The sequence below is a fragment of the Eucalyptus grandis genome, chromosome 11, assembly GCF_016545825.1.
Source record: "Eucalyptus grandis isolate ANBG69807.140 chromosome 11, ASM1654582v1, whole genome shotgun sequence".
NCBI lineage: Eukaryota > Viridiplantae > Streptophyta > Magnoliopsida > Myrtales > Myrtaceae > Eucalyptus > Eucalyptus grandis.
In genome coordinates this window covers 4,406,143-4,422,332 of record NC_052622.1, presented here as the reverse complement: position 1 = coordinate 4,422,332, position 16,190 = coordinate 4,406,143, and the positions used below count along the sequence as shown (strand labels likewise).

Sequence of the window (16,190 nt, the reverse complement as noted above, 5' to 3'; positions counted from 1 at the left end):
GAACTTTAGGCGGTTGGACGTGGACCATAGTCATACATGGGATGGAGGTCGGGGCGGTAAATCAGGAGGTCGCTGAGTTCGACGCCCGACAAATGAGCGGGGTAAAAGACGGTACCGAAAGCATTCCAAAGTTTAGCCGAAGACTAGCTAAATCCACAACCCCCTCTCACGGGGCAATTCCTTTCGGAGAAAACGTCCAACTTTAGCTTCTTTAGGACCAAGGAGAGACCGATTTTGTCCTAAGCTATATATTCATTACCTTTACCAAAAAAAAAAAAAAAAGGAGAGAACGATTTTCACCACAGCGCTGCAAACTTGCACGACAGTCGATTGAAATCAAGGATGTGATTCTTTCCATTTTTTTTATTGTTCACCTTGGAGCAACTACAGGAGCTTGGCTCCAAATAGTCAGATGGCAACGAAGCAAAGCATCCTCAGTAGAACCAAAGCAAAGCCTCTCCAGTAAAAACCCCAATCCACTAGTTCTAAAAGGCTGGTGAAACTGGAAAGATCATGGACTAGTAGTACTAATGAGTTGAAAAGGCCAAATCAGAAACTGAAAGAACACGATAACCCGAAAACATGCTCAGAGTCATATCATATCGAAACCAATATTACCATCGACATTGCGATACTCTTGAGACAACATAATGTCTGAATCTCAATAGCTACAAACCTATCTAAACTTTCTAGAATACCATCTCTCATAAGCATTCGCCACCCGATTGGCAGCTGGGCAGCAATCTACTTGATCTTCTTCTTTGCCCTTAGCTGCAAAACAGGACGATAGATTATAAGTCCCTGTTCTCCATAGAAAGCAATATCCACAGCTCAAGAAGGTAGATCGAGCAATTGCCTACCTGATTGCTGTGCCTGCACTTCTTTTTCCTGCAGTTGACAGCACGAGGGTGCAGGCGCGCATAGCATCTGCAGACCAGATTCAGCTTCAGCATCATGAGTGGCAAGCAACATACGACGAGCCACACGTATCATTGACCTAAAAATGTTACATATATTTGCACTCACTTGCGGCATATCATTTTGTCCTGGTTGAATTTCCTAGCCAATGCCATCAAGGACGGCTCTATGATGCCACCACGAAGCCTCAGCACCAAGTGCAAAGTTGATTCTGCAAAATTCCCCATAGATATCCCGTGAACCAAAGTACAATCTCTGAATATACAGCGGAAGCCCTAAATTCAGATCCAATAGATAAAGCTGGCAACGGTGAAAGTTTTACAATTGGAGATATCGAACCGCGCCGATTTCCTCCTTCGAGCTCTTCTACTCGAGCACAAGCCTAGATGAAACACTCACGGCACTACTTCTCTGCGCCTAGACACGCTCACGGTTATCCTGATGCACGGCCGAACTCCGATCTTGCCGTATTCAAGAGCAATTATCTCATCCCTAACTGAATCGCGATAGAAACGAACCTTTCTGGATATTGTAATCGGCGAGCGTGCGGCCATCCTCGAGCTGCTTCCCGGCGAAGATCAGTCTCTGCTGGTCCGGCGGGATTCCTGATCGTTCACCACATGAGCGCACCTTCCTTGTCCTGAATCTTGGCCTTGACGTTGTCGATGGTGTCGCTGGACTCGACCTCGAGGGTGATGGTCTTGCCGGTCAGTGTCTTCACGAAGATCTGCATCTTCTCTCGCTCCCGATCCTCCTCCGCTCTTCCTCCACCGGCTGCCGATAGCACCTCCGTCGCCTCGGGCGGAAGAAGAATGGAGCCTCGCCGGAGAGAGATTGGATTAGGGCTTTTTCCCGAGGTTCCGTCAAGCGATGGTGGAATTTGGGCCTTTCGATTGGGCTTCATTGGGTGGGCTGATTCTCATTAGACGCTCGGCCCAACAGTTCAAAACTCATATATATATTGAGAGAGTCAAAAGATTATTTTGAATAATCATGTTTTCTTTTTACTAGATTTGTCATTTGCTAGCTTACCAATCTCATCGATGTTGCTATAACCCGTTTATATTTTTTTTTATCATGGTTGAACTTGTGACTCTGAAATATTGCAATCAGCTTTTTCTTTGTTTAAAATATAAATGGTACAATACTTATGAATTGTTTGAGGAGGATATTGCATTTATGCACCTGTGGTTTCTTTAACAGTAAATCATAAGAGATTCTTCCCATATTGGTTTGTGCATTTTTAAGCTCATCTATATCAATATGTCGTTCATATTGCATAATTTTTAGGTTATGAAAGTATACAACTTTATTATTGCGATTTACCATATAGTAAATAGGATACGGGAAAGTCTCTAAATTTCTTATCCTATCATATTTGTTCTATCTTGGCTAAAAATCAAGATAATCAAACCCAGCCTAGGTTTTTTGGAAATTTCTCTTTTCAACAAAACTATTTTTTATGGAAGTAAGCTAACAATTAAAAAAATATAGTGTGCGCTTGGTTAAGCTTTGCAAATGAGCATTGGGGAAATGCAAATACCTTTGATCTATAACCAATTGAGAAAATGTAAATTGCATTTGGTAAAAAATCATTTACAAAACTAATATTATCCTAAATAGTGTTTGGCAAATATTTTTATGCAATGGGTTTTGGGTCTAATTTTTATGCTTTTTAAAAAAATAAAAAATAAAAACCCTTCAGCAAAAAGAGCTAAGGTCACCGACGAGATGTGGTTGGTGTTGGCGGCCGTTGCCCAAGGTGGCACAACCCCCGGTGAAGGTCACATGAACCCAGGCGGCCATCGCCAGGGTTGTGCCATCCAAGCGGCCCTCCCACGACTTTGCCGACACCCAACCCTTTTCCAGCCACCCTATTGACCGCTCTTACTAGTTGCCCTTTCTCAAGAAGAGATGAACAGCAACGAGGACAAAATTAGAAAATTGAAAAAAATTGGTGAGAATAACTTGGGAAGAAGAAATTTAGTTTCAACATTAGGTCAAATGTTGAAAACCCGATGCTAGTTTCTACTAGCATTACTAGTATCGAGCTTCCGAAAGCCCCTTAAGATGGATTGTTGAATACTCCAGCATTTCTCCAAAGGGTTTTGTGGCTTCCACTTTAAATTGTAATTGAATGATCGATGGCAATTTTAATAAAGTGGATTTAGTTGTACGAGGGGTGGAAATGAGGTCGCTTTTCGCACAACATTTTCCGAAAAAAAGTGATCTATTACATCGCTTAGAAAAAGTAATCAACGTCAACAACAATTCATGTGTAACTATTCTCTTATAATTTTATTTTTGTAAACGATTATTTTTCGAAAATATCTTATATTAGTTATGACTTTTTTCGTGAAATAAAACTCGTCCTATGCTGAGGGAAGTGCTCCTTTTATCGTGAGGAGGGAAGCGCCTGTCAGTGTCAGTGTCATTTCTGCACGCTGAGTCCACTAACAAAGAGCGTATGCTTTAGGCGTGACATGAAATGTCGCGTCATTGCTTCCTTCCTTGCTTTAAGCTAACCTTCAAACCTCTCCTCCCAAATCAACTCCCTTCCGGCCTTCGTTCGGCAAAACCAGGGAAAAACCCAAGAATTCAATGGCTGAGACCGTGCCCGCGACGGTGCCGGCGAAGAGGAAGGTGGAGGTGTTGGGTTCGGAGGAGGAATTGGCGGCGGCTCTCGCCAAGTACGTCGCCGATCTCTCCGATAAGTTTGTCCGAGAGAAAGGGCTCTTCACCGTCGTTCTCTCCGGAGGCTATCTCATCGACCTCCTCAGGTGCACTCTCCATTTTCTTGAATTAAGTCCGTGAATCTTCCAATTCTCTATGCATCAATAAACGCGCGGTTATAATGACAAAGCCTCACAGCCCAGTTACGGAACAACCCCGTAATCGATAGACCGTAGATTGTGCAAGCTGATCTGGAGATCACCGGGAACTCTAATGTGCTTTATTTGGTGATGAAGTGTGCATAAGGCTAGTTTGGATATAATTTCTGCGATGTGTTTCAAGTTATTGTAAACGCTCATGCCCGGAATTTTTTCAGGAAACTGGCGGAGCCGCCGTACGTCGAATCGGTCGAGTGGTCGAAATGGCATGTCTTTTGGTTAGACGAGAGGGTGGTTCCTAAGACTCATCCTGACAGCAACTACAAGCTTGCCTCCGATGGTTTACTCTCCAAGGTAAAAGGCCTCGATTTTGACTAGGCACGAAACAATAAATTCTTATTTCATATCTTGGACCATCATCTATTAGCAGATGATTACGTGTTTACATGGTTGTTAGAGCTTATCAGATTCACCACCATGAACCCTTGAGAAGAGTAAATTGCCCTGATCCAGAAAGATTGGACCATCGCTCATAAGGACGAATGCTCGTTTGAGGGAAAATAGGACTCTCATTAGCTATTCAGATTTCTAGCAATGTGGAAGATGCATGATTAGCAGTTTGAGATATGAATGAGCTGATAATTCTTGGCTTGATTTAGATAAGACCCAAATCTTGGTACTTCGATCTGAGGAAAGGTTTCTCCTTACAAAGATGAAATGTTTGCTCGATTTTAATGAAGCAACCTCACCATCTGTGCTTCCTTCAGGTACCGGTTGTTCCTGAAAATGTTTATGCCATTAACGATACGCTGTCAGCTGAAGGTGCAGCTGACGATTATGAGGCCTGTCTAAGGTACTTAGTCGAGAGCGGTGTATTAGCTCCATCAGCTGCTAGCAAGTTCCCGAAGTTTGATCTGATGCTGCTCGGCATGGGACCCGATGGTCATGTGGCGTCTCTGTTCCCAGGGCATCCTCTCCTCAAAGAGAAAGAGAGGTGGGTCACTTTCATCAAGGACTCGCCGAAACCTCCTCCACAACGAATCACTTTAACTTTCCCAGTGATCAATTCATCCGAGTACATCGCTCTCGTGGTTGCTGGGACTGGCGAAGTGGATGCCGTGCACACTGCATTAGGGAACAGTGGGGATGCTAAAAAGTTACCTGCACAAATGGTGACACCCGAGGGGGAGTTAACTTGGTTTCTGGACAAGGATGCGGCTTCTAAACTTTAGAGATTGGCGTGTTCGTTTTGATCTGTGTCTGATGCGTGTAAGTTGCTTGGTTTCATCAGCAAAGTAGCTTTATTTATGTGCTGATGCATTCCAAGTAACTTTTTAATTAGTGTGCAATTTAACCTCCCTCTTTGAATAAGTCTGTACTTTTAAGATTTGCCCTTGTTGACTCTCAGACGGATATGCATGTCTGAGTGATGCTATCTTAGGCCTATCCTTGCGACTTTCAATGAATAGAGAATGTGCAGGCTGTGATCAGGCATGAGTATTATGGACATGAAACTCTGAAGATCTAACTAATAGAGACAGATGAAAACTCAAGAATGAAACCAAACGATGGAAATTTGGACATAAACCAAAAGCTTAAGTAGAAACTGTCAAAAGTCAAAGAAGAGGGAGTATTGTTGCACAATCTAAGGACTTTCTCCTCATACGATGATCACCATCCAGTTAGCCAGTTGGCACTAACCACCCTGCTTATCCTCAATTATATGCAGAAAAATAGACCCCCAAGAACAGTGTCCTGTCATTCCTACATCGCAAGTTCGCAAATTTAGCTTCACTAACCAATATTAGCCCTAACCTCATTTGATCTTCTGATAGTGCTTGGGGTCAAATATTTCCTACTCCGACAAGAATTACATGTTTTTCTTAGTTCTGCCATCAATGATATTGTCGGAGCAGGCAAGAGGGCATACTTCATTGAGCAACGTCCACCAACCTTCAAGGAATGAATCTCCAAAACTAACTTGTGCTGTGTAAAACTTAATGGAGCACAGGTGATAAAAACTAGTTCCAGTTCTATTCTCAGAAAACTCAACACGGTGGAGTTTTTCGATTGTGCGCAATCTTTTGTTTGACTTCAGCTCTTCGTGACTTCTAAAAGCAGCAGCATATCACGAACAATCACTTGGTTTCTTTAGACGTTGCGTTTGATCGTACACAGAAAGAACAAGAAACGCGATGGATGCTCTGCTTGGGTTGCTACTTGCTACTGAAATCCATGAATAGGAGTAATCGAGTCAAGGTTTGAACATTGCGTGTTTATCTTTGAAAATTTATGATGATCAGCCCTCTGCTACTACCCGTCGGCCGGCAACTTCCTTTTCTTTTCCTGTTTTGTTTTGGCGTCATGAGATGCTCCTTTTTCATCACCTCCGGGTTTCAGCGAGGAGGCAAGCATGAATGAATTTTTCGGAGAATGAAAACTGCAACTGAAAAGGCCCTTTAATGAAATCATCATGGGCCAACAACACCATCCATTGCTCATAAGAATCTCACCAGCGATTGCCATTCTAATGCAAATTTCAATTCTTGTGCTCTATATGTACACACGCAATATAGCATCAAGGACTTACTTTTCAGACTCATATACTCGCAGTGAAGCAATTATCTCAACCTTATTCATCATGATGCTGATACATTCTCTATTTGCTTTGTCATCTACTAATGATGGGCTATCATTTTTTCTACCTTATGTGCTTGAAAACTTGCCATACTAGGTCTGATTCTGCCATAAGCTTTACTAAGAAAAACCAAACTTAACAAAACTCTCTGACCCTTCGATCTGAAATCTACTCTCCCTTCAAAAAGTTCATGCATATTGGAGGATGAATCTTGGCCAGAGCAAGGATTGCCGAAGGTAGAATCCACAGTCCATCGCCACATATCAGACCAGAAGCTGCTGCGGGAACCAGAAGCGCTGCCTTTTGCTGTTCAGCTTGTGCCACACGAAAACGATCAGGCTCCCACGCACATGTCGATTGCAAAGTTGGCCCCAACGAGGAAAGGCACGGCCATGGCCATGGGGAGGGGCACCCAATTCCCAATGTTTTTTGGCAAAAGGTCTCTTGCTAAATTGGCCAACACAGCAAAGCCAAAGAAGCCGTAACACAGCTGCAAGCAGTGTTTTGGAAGGGCAGAGAAGCCTTCTACTCCCAAAATTGCCATGTTCCGGTAAACGAGGGCATAAGGAGCTGGATATTCTCCGTTCGGATCCCCAATATTGAAAGCCTTGTAAAACAGAGAGAATGTAAGGGGAGCAACTATGCAGCCTATAGCAGTGCCGAGTGCCTGGCTGAGAAGCATTGCTCGTGGAGAAGTGAAGGTTAGATGGCCAGTTTTGAAGTCGTGCATCAAATCCGAAGAGATGGACACCATCGACTTAATCAGGCCACACCCAACAAGCCCCGCAGCTACACCAGACTCCTTCCCTGTTATCGCGGCGAGCACAAAGAGTGCAACTTTTCCATAATTGTAGCCCATGTTCATGTCAGTAAGGCCCGCGCCGTACGCATTGCAGAAGCTAAGGGACGGTGCAAGAATATACGCGACAACCACGTAATACCACTTGAGCTCAGGGAAGATGAGAGGGACCACGATGATGGAGATGATGGAGAAGAAAATGTACCCGAACAAAGCCAACTTCAGGGGAATTCTCTCTCTTAAGAAAACTTCATTACGCTGAAGATCATCAAGAGACTGGTTTTCATTCTCAGGAACTGAAAAGAATAAAAAGTAAAACTGGGTTAGCCAGATACCTTCAGCAGGTACAAAACATTGCATAAATCCCTATCAAGATAAAGAACACAACATATTGTATTGCTTTGCTTACATGTTTTATTCTTCTTCATGTTCAATTTGGCATGAAGGCTTTGGGCAGTGAAAAACAGTATTTTGAGGAAATTGTAGAGGCCGTCTCCAAGAATTAGAGAGATAGAAATGAAGACCTGCACAAGCACATCAAGAAACAGGACTACTGCTTAATGGAATATCCGTGGCACAGGCTTAACAAGATGGTCTGAGGCTTCGATACTCACCTTGTAGCCAGTTAAACTCTTCATGCTGCTGTCCTTTAGCGTCTCAGAGTACCACTTACCTTTAAGCCCACCTATGAGCGGCCACATTATTCCATAAGAGAGAACCGCGCCAAGAAGCAAAGACAAATTCACTAGATGCGGACAGATCATCCCCGCCCCGACATACGTCGTACTGAAGTCGAAGAAAAACCTGTGAAACAATACATCACCTGTTGGTTACGACGGCTCGAATGGTGGCACTAAGGATGGGAAAAAACGAAGAGTTCGAGCACGCACGAGTGTTGCCAAGCTTTCAACCCGAATGTCGGAAATTGCGTAAATCCGCATTTGGGTCCACCTGAGTAAAACCACTGGAAGAACCCCAGAGGAAACTCAACGAGAAGAATTTCGTGAAACCATGGACCTGTTTCCTGCACGACAAAAACTTGTTTAAGCTCATTCGCTCCATGGATCGCACCGAGTTAGAGCCGAGCAATCGAAAGGTGAAATTAGGAAGGTTGTATGCGTACTTGGCCATCTCATCGCCTTTAGGAGTATGGAACCCGTTTATGAGAACGGCAGTCGCAGTTCCGCTTGGATAAGTTAGCTTGTAGTCTATTATCATTATCTGTCACACACAATAACTTATTAACATGCTGTCTCAAGATGCTCGCTGGAAGCGCTTTTGGTAATTGAGTGATCTCTAAAGTTTCGGTCATCCGAAAAGCCAGTTAGATCGTGGAACATCCATCAAAAGCACGGCATGTCGTCAAACACATTGTAATAAAAAAAGTCACCTTTCTCAGAGGAACCAAAGACGTAATCCCCACGAAGCTAGTCACGAATAGGAAGCCGGTCATCCAACCAATGCCGGGTTCCGTAATGCCCTTGGGATTATTCCCAGGGGTATCCTCACCGGCCAGCTCATATGTTCTCCTGTTTAAGCCCAACAGATAAGAACCGAAACCACCTGTTCGAGGAAATATCAATGAGGAATTGTGATCATTCAGGTAAAAAAAAGATGAAAAAAGTACAGATAAAGGCAAGGAAAAGAAGTTCCACCTCCGAAGGCAATGGCATAGCAAGCAACTGCGCAGGTTTGAACGATGGTATTCTCCTGCCGGGTGAACGGGGTCGTCACGATTCCGGCCTTGTGTAGCAGCTTAGTCCATGTCCGGATGAACACAAAGCTGAGAAGCGCAGCCGAGACGTTAAGGTTCGGGACTAGACCCGTGGTGAGGTTCAGCTTCATCACTATCACGCTGTAGATGATTCCTATGGCTGTGCTAGTGACAATTCCCCTGACCGTGATCTGTTTCCACCATGGCACGATTCTTTTCACCTCCTCGGGCTCGATACGCCCCTCCTGTGGGTCGCTTCTGTCAAATTTCTCCTCCGCCCGCACTTCCTCAATGTTCATGCTCCCCATTATTCGATCGAAAACGCGAAAGGTCCTCTTCTTATCTAATTTATCAGCAAACACAGATTAGATCTCGGTATGCCAATAGAATGTGCAGGCTTGTACGTACGCATACAGTACGGCTCAGGAAATCGGAAAAGTCAGCAAGCTCACCTCAGTTTCGTCAATAACCCAGATCTCTTTCCTTCTTCGCGAATCTGAAGTTGACCCTTCTTATAATTTATAGAAAAGGGACTGTTCCTTGGCTTGCCTCTCGACTCAACACCCAGATATGAACATTCAATGCTCTTCCGATAGGCCCCCAGATGCAGAGCATTAACTGCAGCGCTGAAAACAAAATCACTCGGCTCAATGCATGCATACAGGCCACACGACACAACAAAGAGCGAGAACCCCCACGAATTTATACCGAATCGGTAGGCACTCCAAATGGAGAAAACCGGGGAAGCGTGTCAAATTTTTGTACTGCAAAGAAGTACGACCGAGCGCCTTGCAGTACGCAAATCTAAATTTTCCAACACAGCACCGTTCTCCACAAATGTCAAACACATGTTGGGCTGTGATTGCTCATCCTTGGAGTTGACTCAAAGAAAGAGAAAAACCCACCTCGCCTTACCTTCATCAAAGCTCGAAAGGAAACGAGAAGTGGGCAGTGGATAGATAGAATGGGGCGATCGTCACTTGGGAAAGCCAAGGCCTTAAAGGCATCCGTTTCTGTCGTCCTTCCTTTGTCGTCTTCCCTACAAAGTGAATCGACTTTTTTCCCGAGCGTGGGGCTTCGAGCGTGACGCATGGAGGAAGAAGAATAAAGGTGTGAACTTTGGAAGTCAACAGATCCGCAAGAGCAAGAGCCACATCGAGACAGAAGTTGTCGACTAGTGTTGATTTTTCTAAAGCTGGTGGGTAGCGTCGATTCGAGAAGGAGTGCGGTCAAGTGGAGTTCCCCGATATATTTACTTCCTTTCTTTATTATTACTTTTTATTTTTTGCTTTTTTTGTAGGATTTTAATTACCAAAAAGACAAAATTCCCATGTACATTAAAAGGCGCTATGATTTATTTTTAATTATTAGATTTTACTTCCATGGAGATTAGTTTTTCCGGAAAAAAAGAAATTTCCAAGAAACCTACTTTCTTTCTACATCATTGATCAAATTAATGGATGAATTGTCAAATAGGATCTAGAAATAATTTAACATAAACAATTTTGCAGCACAATTATTTTATTTTTTTTTTTTTTTATAAATTTTCATCTCAATCATTCAATTGCAATTTAAAATGGTATCTCCAAATTTATTTACTTCCTTTTAAAAAAAATATTCTATTTTCATGTAGGATTCAGTTACCAAAAAGACAAAATTTCCAAGTATATTAAAAGGCACTATGTTTAATTTTTAGATTTTCCTTCCATAAAAATTAATCTTGTCCAAAAAAAAAAAGAATTATCCAAGAAACCTATTTTTTTTCCTACGTTGTTGATCAAATTTATAAAAGAAATTGTCAAATAAAATCTAGAAATAATTTAACATAAACAATTTTTTAGCACGATTATTTGTTTACAAATTTTCACCTCAATCATTCAATAGCAATTTAAATTGGTATCCTCAAGTTTATTTACATTCTATTTTTTGTTGGATTTAGTTACCAAAAAGAGAAAATTTCCATGTATATTAAAAAAGGCGTTATGTTTTTCTAATTTTTAGATTTTACTTTCGTAAAATAGTTGTCAAAAAAATTCCAAGAAACTTTAGTTCTTTCCCCATGTGGTTAATCAAATTTATGTATAAATTTTCAAGTAAAATCTAAAAATAATTTAACATAAACAATTTTTTGGCGCATTTATGTGTTGATAAATTTTCACCAATCATTCAATTGCAATTTCAAATGATATTCCCAAATTTATCTACTTTCCCTTTTTATATTCTCTATTTCCATGTAGGATTTAGTTACCAAAAAGGCAAAAAAAAAAAAAAAAAGAGGTATATTAAAAGGCACAACATTTTTTTAATTGTTAGATTTTACTATTATAAAAATTAGTTTTTTCAAAGAAAGAAATTTTCAAGAAACCTATTTAAATTTCTAAGTTATTGATCAAATTTACGAATAAATTGTCAAGTAGAATCTAGAAATAATTTAATGTAAACAAAATTTCAGCACAATTAACTGTTTATAAATATTCACTTCTGTTGTGTATATCACTATCAAATCCCATCACATTAGTCTCAATCATATATATGAATTTTCTTTGAAGATTTTCAAAAATGAAATCATTATTGCATTCTCCAAAATAAAACTTCAAAGTGAGATTAATTAAACCAAAACACTGCATAAAATAAGAGTTTTTTTTTTTTTTATAATGCCAGTGAAATCTCATTATTTTAGATTAACAAAAATTAATATCATCTATAAAGTGATCTGAAAAGACATCAAGATGTCTCTTTGTGCATAAAGTTTTTGTGTATTTTTAGATATGTATATAACGTCTTACATGTTATGTATAGAAATATCTCACCAATGGTAAGGAAAAAATAATAATTTTTTTAGTAGTTAGTAAAGAAACTGGATATATATTTTAGACTATTGAAATTAAAAAAAGAATACCAAGAAAGTGAGCTTTTGAGACAAAAGACAAGGCACAAATAATTATTATATAAGAAATCAAAAGATTTTAAGTTTTTTTTACTATACCAAAGAATCCATCTTTTCTTCTTATCGTTAATAAGATACTTTTACATAGAGCATGCAGAACGTTATAAGAATACTATGAATACAATAAAAAAATTCTTTAATGCACTAAAAAAAATGTAAAATACTTAATTGTGACAACTAAATCCTAAATACAAATTGAAAAAACAAGAAAAAGAAGAAACTTGGCCATTACTTTGCAATTGAATGATTAAGGGTTATTTTGTCCTTTTAGTATAAATGAGATTAATCTAGTCACATATGGTGTGGAAATAGCACTGTCGTAAAATTAACTTGGATTAATGTTGAATTTGATGTGCATCAATCTTTTTCACTAGGGATAATGTCATTGTACGTTAAATTCTAAGATTTTCAATTTTATGCAATCATTTGTATTTGTCTAATTGGGGGGGGTACTTCTTTCATTGTTATCACTAACATACTCACTCAAAAAAAAAAAAATGCTGGAAAGGTAATATTAGCTAGTTAAATTAGCTTACTTTTGGTCATCTGAATTTCTAATTAGATATGACTTAATAGAATAAGATATGAAATCCAAGAGATTTTGCTATATCCTATCAATTGTTTGGTGATTGTAGTAATAAAATTGAATATATATTTACATTATATCATCTATATATTGTTTGATTAAAATGCCATATCAATATGAATTAATCACATATTTTACAGACAAAGATGATAAAAAATCTCTCGTAACACTATTGTCAACTTTATTTTATTTTTATTTTTATTTATTTTCCTATTTTTTTTAATTAATTCTTTTTATTTCTTTCTTCCCCTTCCATCATTCTCTAATAAAATTTTATTAAAAGAAATTTTTACTAATACACCTAAAATATTAAAATACCCAAAATATGTAATAAATACAAATATATATTCATATATTGAATTTTATATTATAAGATATAATTAAATTCGAATATATAAATAAAAATAAGATTAAATTAAAAATATTTTTTTGTTTTTTTGTTAATTTGAATTTCTTATATTATAATTCAAATATTATTTATTTTGAAATATAATTTTAAAATTTCTTAATTTATGAATTTTTTTATTTGAGAAATTTTTTTCAATTATAGATATTAGAAATCTTATCTACCTTTATCTTACCTCCCTCATGGGGATAATTTTATTTGGCCTATAACCCCTTTACATTCGATTTTATCCTATCTTGAGTATGTATGAAATGTAAGATATGATAATTTTTAGGTTAATACCCTAAAAATCTCAAACCCAGTACACTTGTGACAAATTTACCTTAAACTAGACCACCAAAACCCCAAACTGGTATACCTTTGACAAATTTACCCTAAACTAGTACACTTGTACAAATTTACCCTATGTTAGTTTTCATTAAATTTTACTGTCAAATTATTAAGTTAAATAACATGTGACAATTGACTAGTATACCAATTTAGGATTTTACGCTCCGTTTGTTACAGTTTACAATTTTTGTAATTTTTTCATGATATTAATCCAATTTAACGAAGGGTATATTTGTCACAAATTTATCAGTTTGGGGTTTTTTTAAGCGGTCGAATAAATTAGTTTGAGGTAAATTTGTCATAAATGTATCGCTTTATGATTTTTTTTTATGAAATTTGTCACAAGTGTACCGGTTTAGAGTTTTTCATGGTAAAAAAAATAGTTTTGGATAAATTTGTCACGGTGTACTGCTTAGGGTTTTTAGGACATTAACTCTAATTTTTATCCTGATTGCAAACGCAATGTTAGTACATTAACAAAAAATGACGTGCTCACATCATCGTCTTGATAGCCGTGATGGCTTGGGCTCTCTTCCCCTCACGAAGGGAAGGAGTTTGAATCCTCTCACGGTCGCTTGGGGTCTTAAGTGGGATGCTAGAGGGTGGTGGATCCTCCCGCTTACCCCAAAAAAAAAAAAAAAAAGACGTGCTCACAAAAGACAAGTAGCATTCAATGATTTGTTTTTTTTTTTTTTTTTAAATGCTCGATTTTTCCAATCTCACGCTTATCCTAAAACGACATTTTTCCAAACAATCATTAAATGTTGCTTGTCTTTTGCGAGCAGGTCTTTAAAAAGCTCCAGGGGAAAAAACAAACGAGAGATCCGCCCTAGAATGGGAAACCCTGCAATGTCACTCTTATATTCCCACTCACTCTGGAAGAAAAATATTGGGTGAGAACAAGAGGCCCTCTTTGATGGAGAAGGTAAACTCCACGTCAATGTTTCGACTCTAGCTACCGCCAAGTAAGATGATATAGTTGTCATCTGTGCCTAGGGTGAATTGAGGATGGGTAAAATATCCACTGCCATGTTGGTTGAGCTTTGCTCGAACTAATAAACTAGTTGCCAACACAATACCCCTGATTTATTAGTCCGAGCGAATCTCAAGCTACATCCAGTTAATTTTCATCTCAAAACAGGAAAAATCAAACTGGTATTCATGACATGTTTACTCCAAATTAATTTCCGTTGCATGAAAAAAGCAATTGCTTCAAACTAAAATGTCATCCAACAAAAAGCAATTGCCCAAATTTTCCCTTCCTTAGCATTTTGCCCGATCTCTTGTTAAAATACATTGGTGTGAAAATGCATATCAAACAATGCGAGATGAATCCAACATGGATAATCTGTTGATGTTTAGAGTCAAAGAGAAAATACTGACAAAGTGTTTATGATGGCTCAATCTCAATTAGGGTTGAATGATATGTGAAGAGGTTAATTATAGAAAGGGCATTGACAGAACTATAATTACAAATATACCATATAATACATTAACAAAATCCATGTGTATTGACATGTATGCATTTTGACAGAGGTGAGGTTGGTATCCATTTGGGATATTTTGTGAAACTAATTTGGAATAAAAATATCATGGGATATCGGTTTGAGATTTTCTACAAGACGAATATGGCTATGGATTAAATGCATATTAATTTCAAATATTTTGTGAGATGATAATTATTTTGTACTATGTTACGAGAACACGGACTTGAGATTTTTAATGTCGATCTTGTAAAAGGAAAATTACAAAGAAAGAGTGCACGAATTCGGTTAGTATTAGAGTAAGGCTAAATCTTAATAAATTATTGCGATTATTTGCAAACCGATGTGTCAGATATTTATTACGCGACCACTTATTTTAACCTCTATCATTACAAAATCTACTAAATGAATATTAAATTTCGGAAGGAGGAGAATAAGTGAGGTGAGCCAATTTTCACTTACTAAAAAAGTGCTAATTTTTTTGAAGGAATTTTCTTCTTCTTTTTGTCTTTATCATTCCGCAAGCCCACCTTTTTATAAGAATATACTTAGCCCATATTGGATGCAACACTAGCTAATTGGCATAGATTCATTTGTCGTCTTGTCTAGTCTGCTCAATCAACATGGATTGATTGATTGATTGATCAACCTCCTCCAAATAGTACAAATTCGATTCATCTCACTTAATTGAACAGCTTTTCAATGAAAGTGTCATCTTACTCAAGCTTTTTAGCAAGTTTTCTTTATCCAATAGTCGTTGATTTGCTTATCTGGTTAGAGCATCATGGGATGTGATGATTTTCAGTTGAGGAATTAGAGGTTGCTTGTTCAAATCTCATCGGCTGTATGCTCTCATCAGAGCCACACGCGCATGCGGAATACTTGAAATTAGCCGGTTCATGGGGTTTATATTGTCTTTTATAGATCTTCAAATAGTCGGAGATGTGCATTTGTGGCTGTAGTTATCGAAATAGGGAGGAGTTCAAATTGAAAAAAAGAAAAAAAAAAAGAAATAGAGAGGAGTTCAAATGAAAAAAAGAAGAAGAAAAAGAAAAGAAACACACGTACGCGCGTTCACATTGAAGGCAAAGCTTGTCCAAAGGAGGGAATTCTACATGATCCGAATGAGATATTAGGCCAATCCAGATGATGGGATGTGTCTATCAAATCATGCGAGTCCGAGCAGATCTCGATGATTGCTGCTAAATTCGACCCGAGTTTTGCGTAAAGCACGTCAAGTGCGTTTCCAATTCCACGCTAATCAAGTTATCGAAAATACGATGGAAATCATGTGATGCTAAAGGGGTTAATCAAAATGGGTGTGAGAAAATACAAAGGATTGAGTTGGAAAATGTGTTGGGCGTCCGCGGTGGAAACTAAGAGAGCGAGAGTTGAAAATAAGGCTTGGTTCGTACTCGTTCGACAGCGTGGACTTGTTCAAAGTGGACTACCGGCTACATGCGGACCGCAATGATAGAGCACTCTACCGGCTAATAAAAAAGAGTTAACAAAAGGACACATTTCTAAAAAGAATAGC

General features: G+C 38.6%; 2 protein-coding genes and 1 pseudogene across 2 annotated transcripts; 1 reads left to right on the top strand and 2 right to left on the bottom strand.

The window, feature by feature from the left end:
* Positions 1 to 499: 499 nt before the first annotated feature.
* On the bottom strand, positions 500 to 1,731 carry LOC104424539 (annotated as a pseudogene).
* A 1,675-nt stretch (positions 1,732 to 3,406) lies between these two features.
* Positions 3,407 to 5,239, top strand: LOC104424538 (probable 6-phosphogluconolactonase 4, chloroplastic). The gene is made up of 3 exons (XM_010037000.3): positions 3,407 to 3,698; positions 3,968 to 4,103; positions 4,517 to 5,239. Exons 1-3 carry the CDS (start codon positions 3,520 to 3,522, stop codon positions 4,979 to 4,981), a joined length of 780 nt encoding a protein of 259 aa, XP_010035302.2. The 5' UTR covers positions 3,407 to 3,519; the 3' UTR covers positions 4,982 to 5,239.
* A 984-nt stretch (positions 5,240 to 6,223) lies between these two features.
* LOC104424537 (metal-nicotianamine transporter YSL3) lies at positions 6,224 to 9,729 on the bottom strand. Its single transcript, XM_018865771.2, is given in 12 exon segments — positions 6,224 to 6,695; positions 6,698 to 6,733; positions 6,736 to 7,482; positions 7,596 to 7,710; positions 7,801 to 7,990; positions 8,077 to 8,161; positions 8,164 to 8,210; positions 8,310 to 8,407; positions 8,577 to 8,749; positions 8,842 to 9,252; positions 9,353 to 9,526; positions 9,609 to 9,729. Coding segments are annotated over 10 exon segments (1,998 nt in total). The 5' UTR covers positions 9,209 to 9,252; positions 9,353 to 9,526; positions 9,609 to 9,729; the 3' UTR covers positions 6,224 to 6,555.
* Positions 9,730 to 16,190: the final 6,461 nt, after the last annotated feature.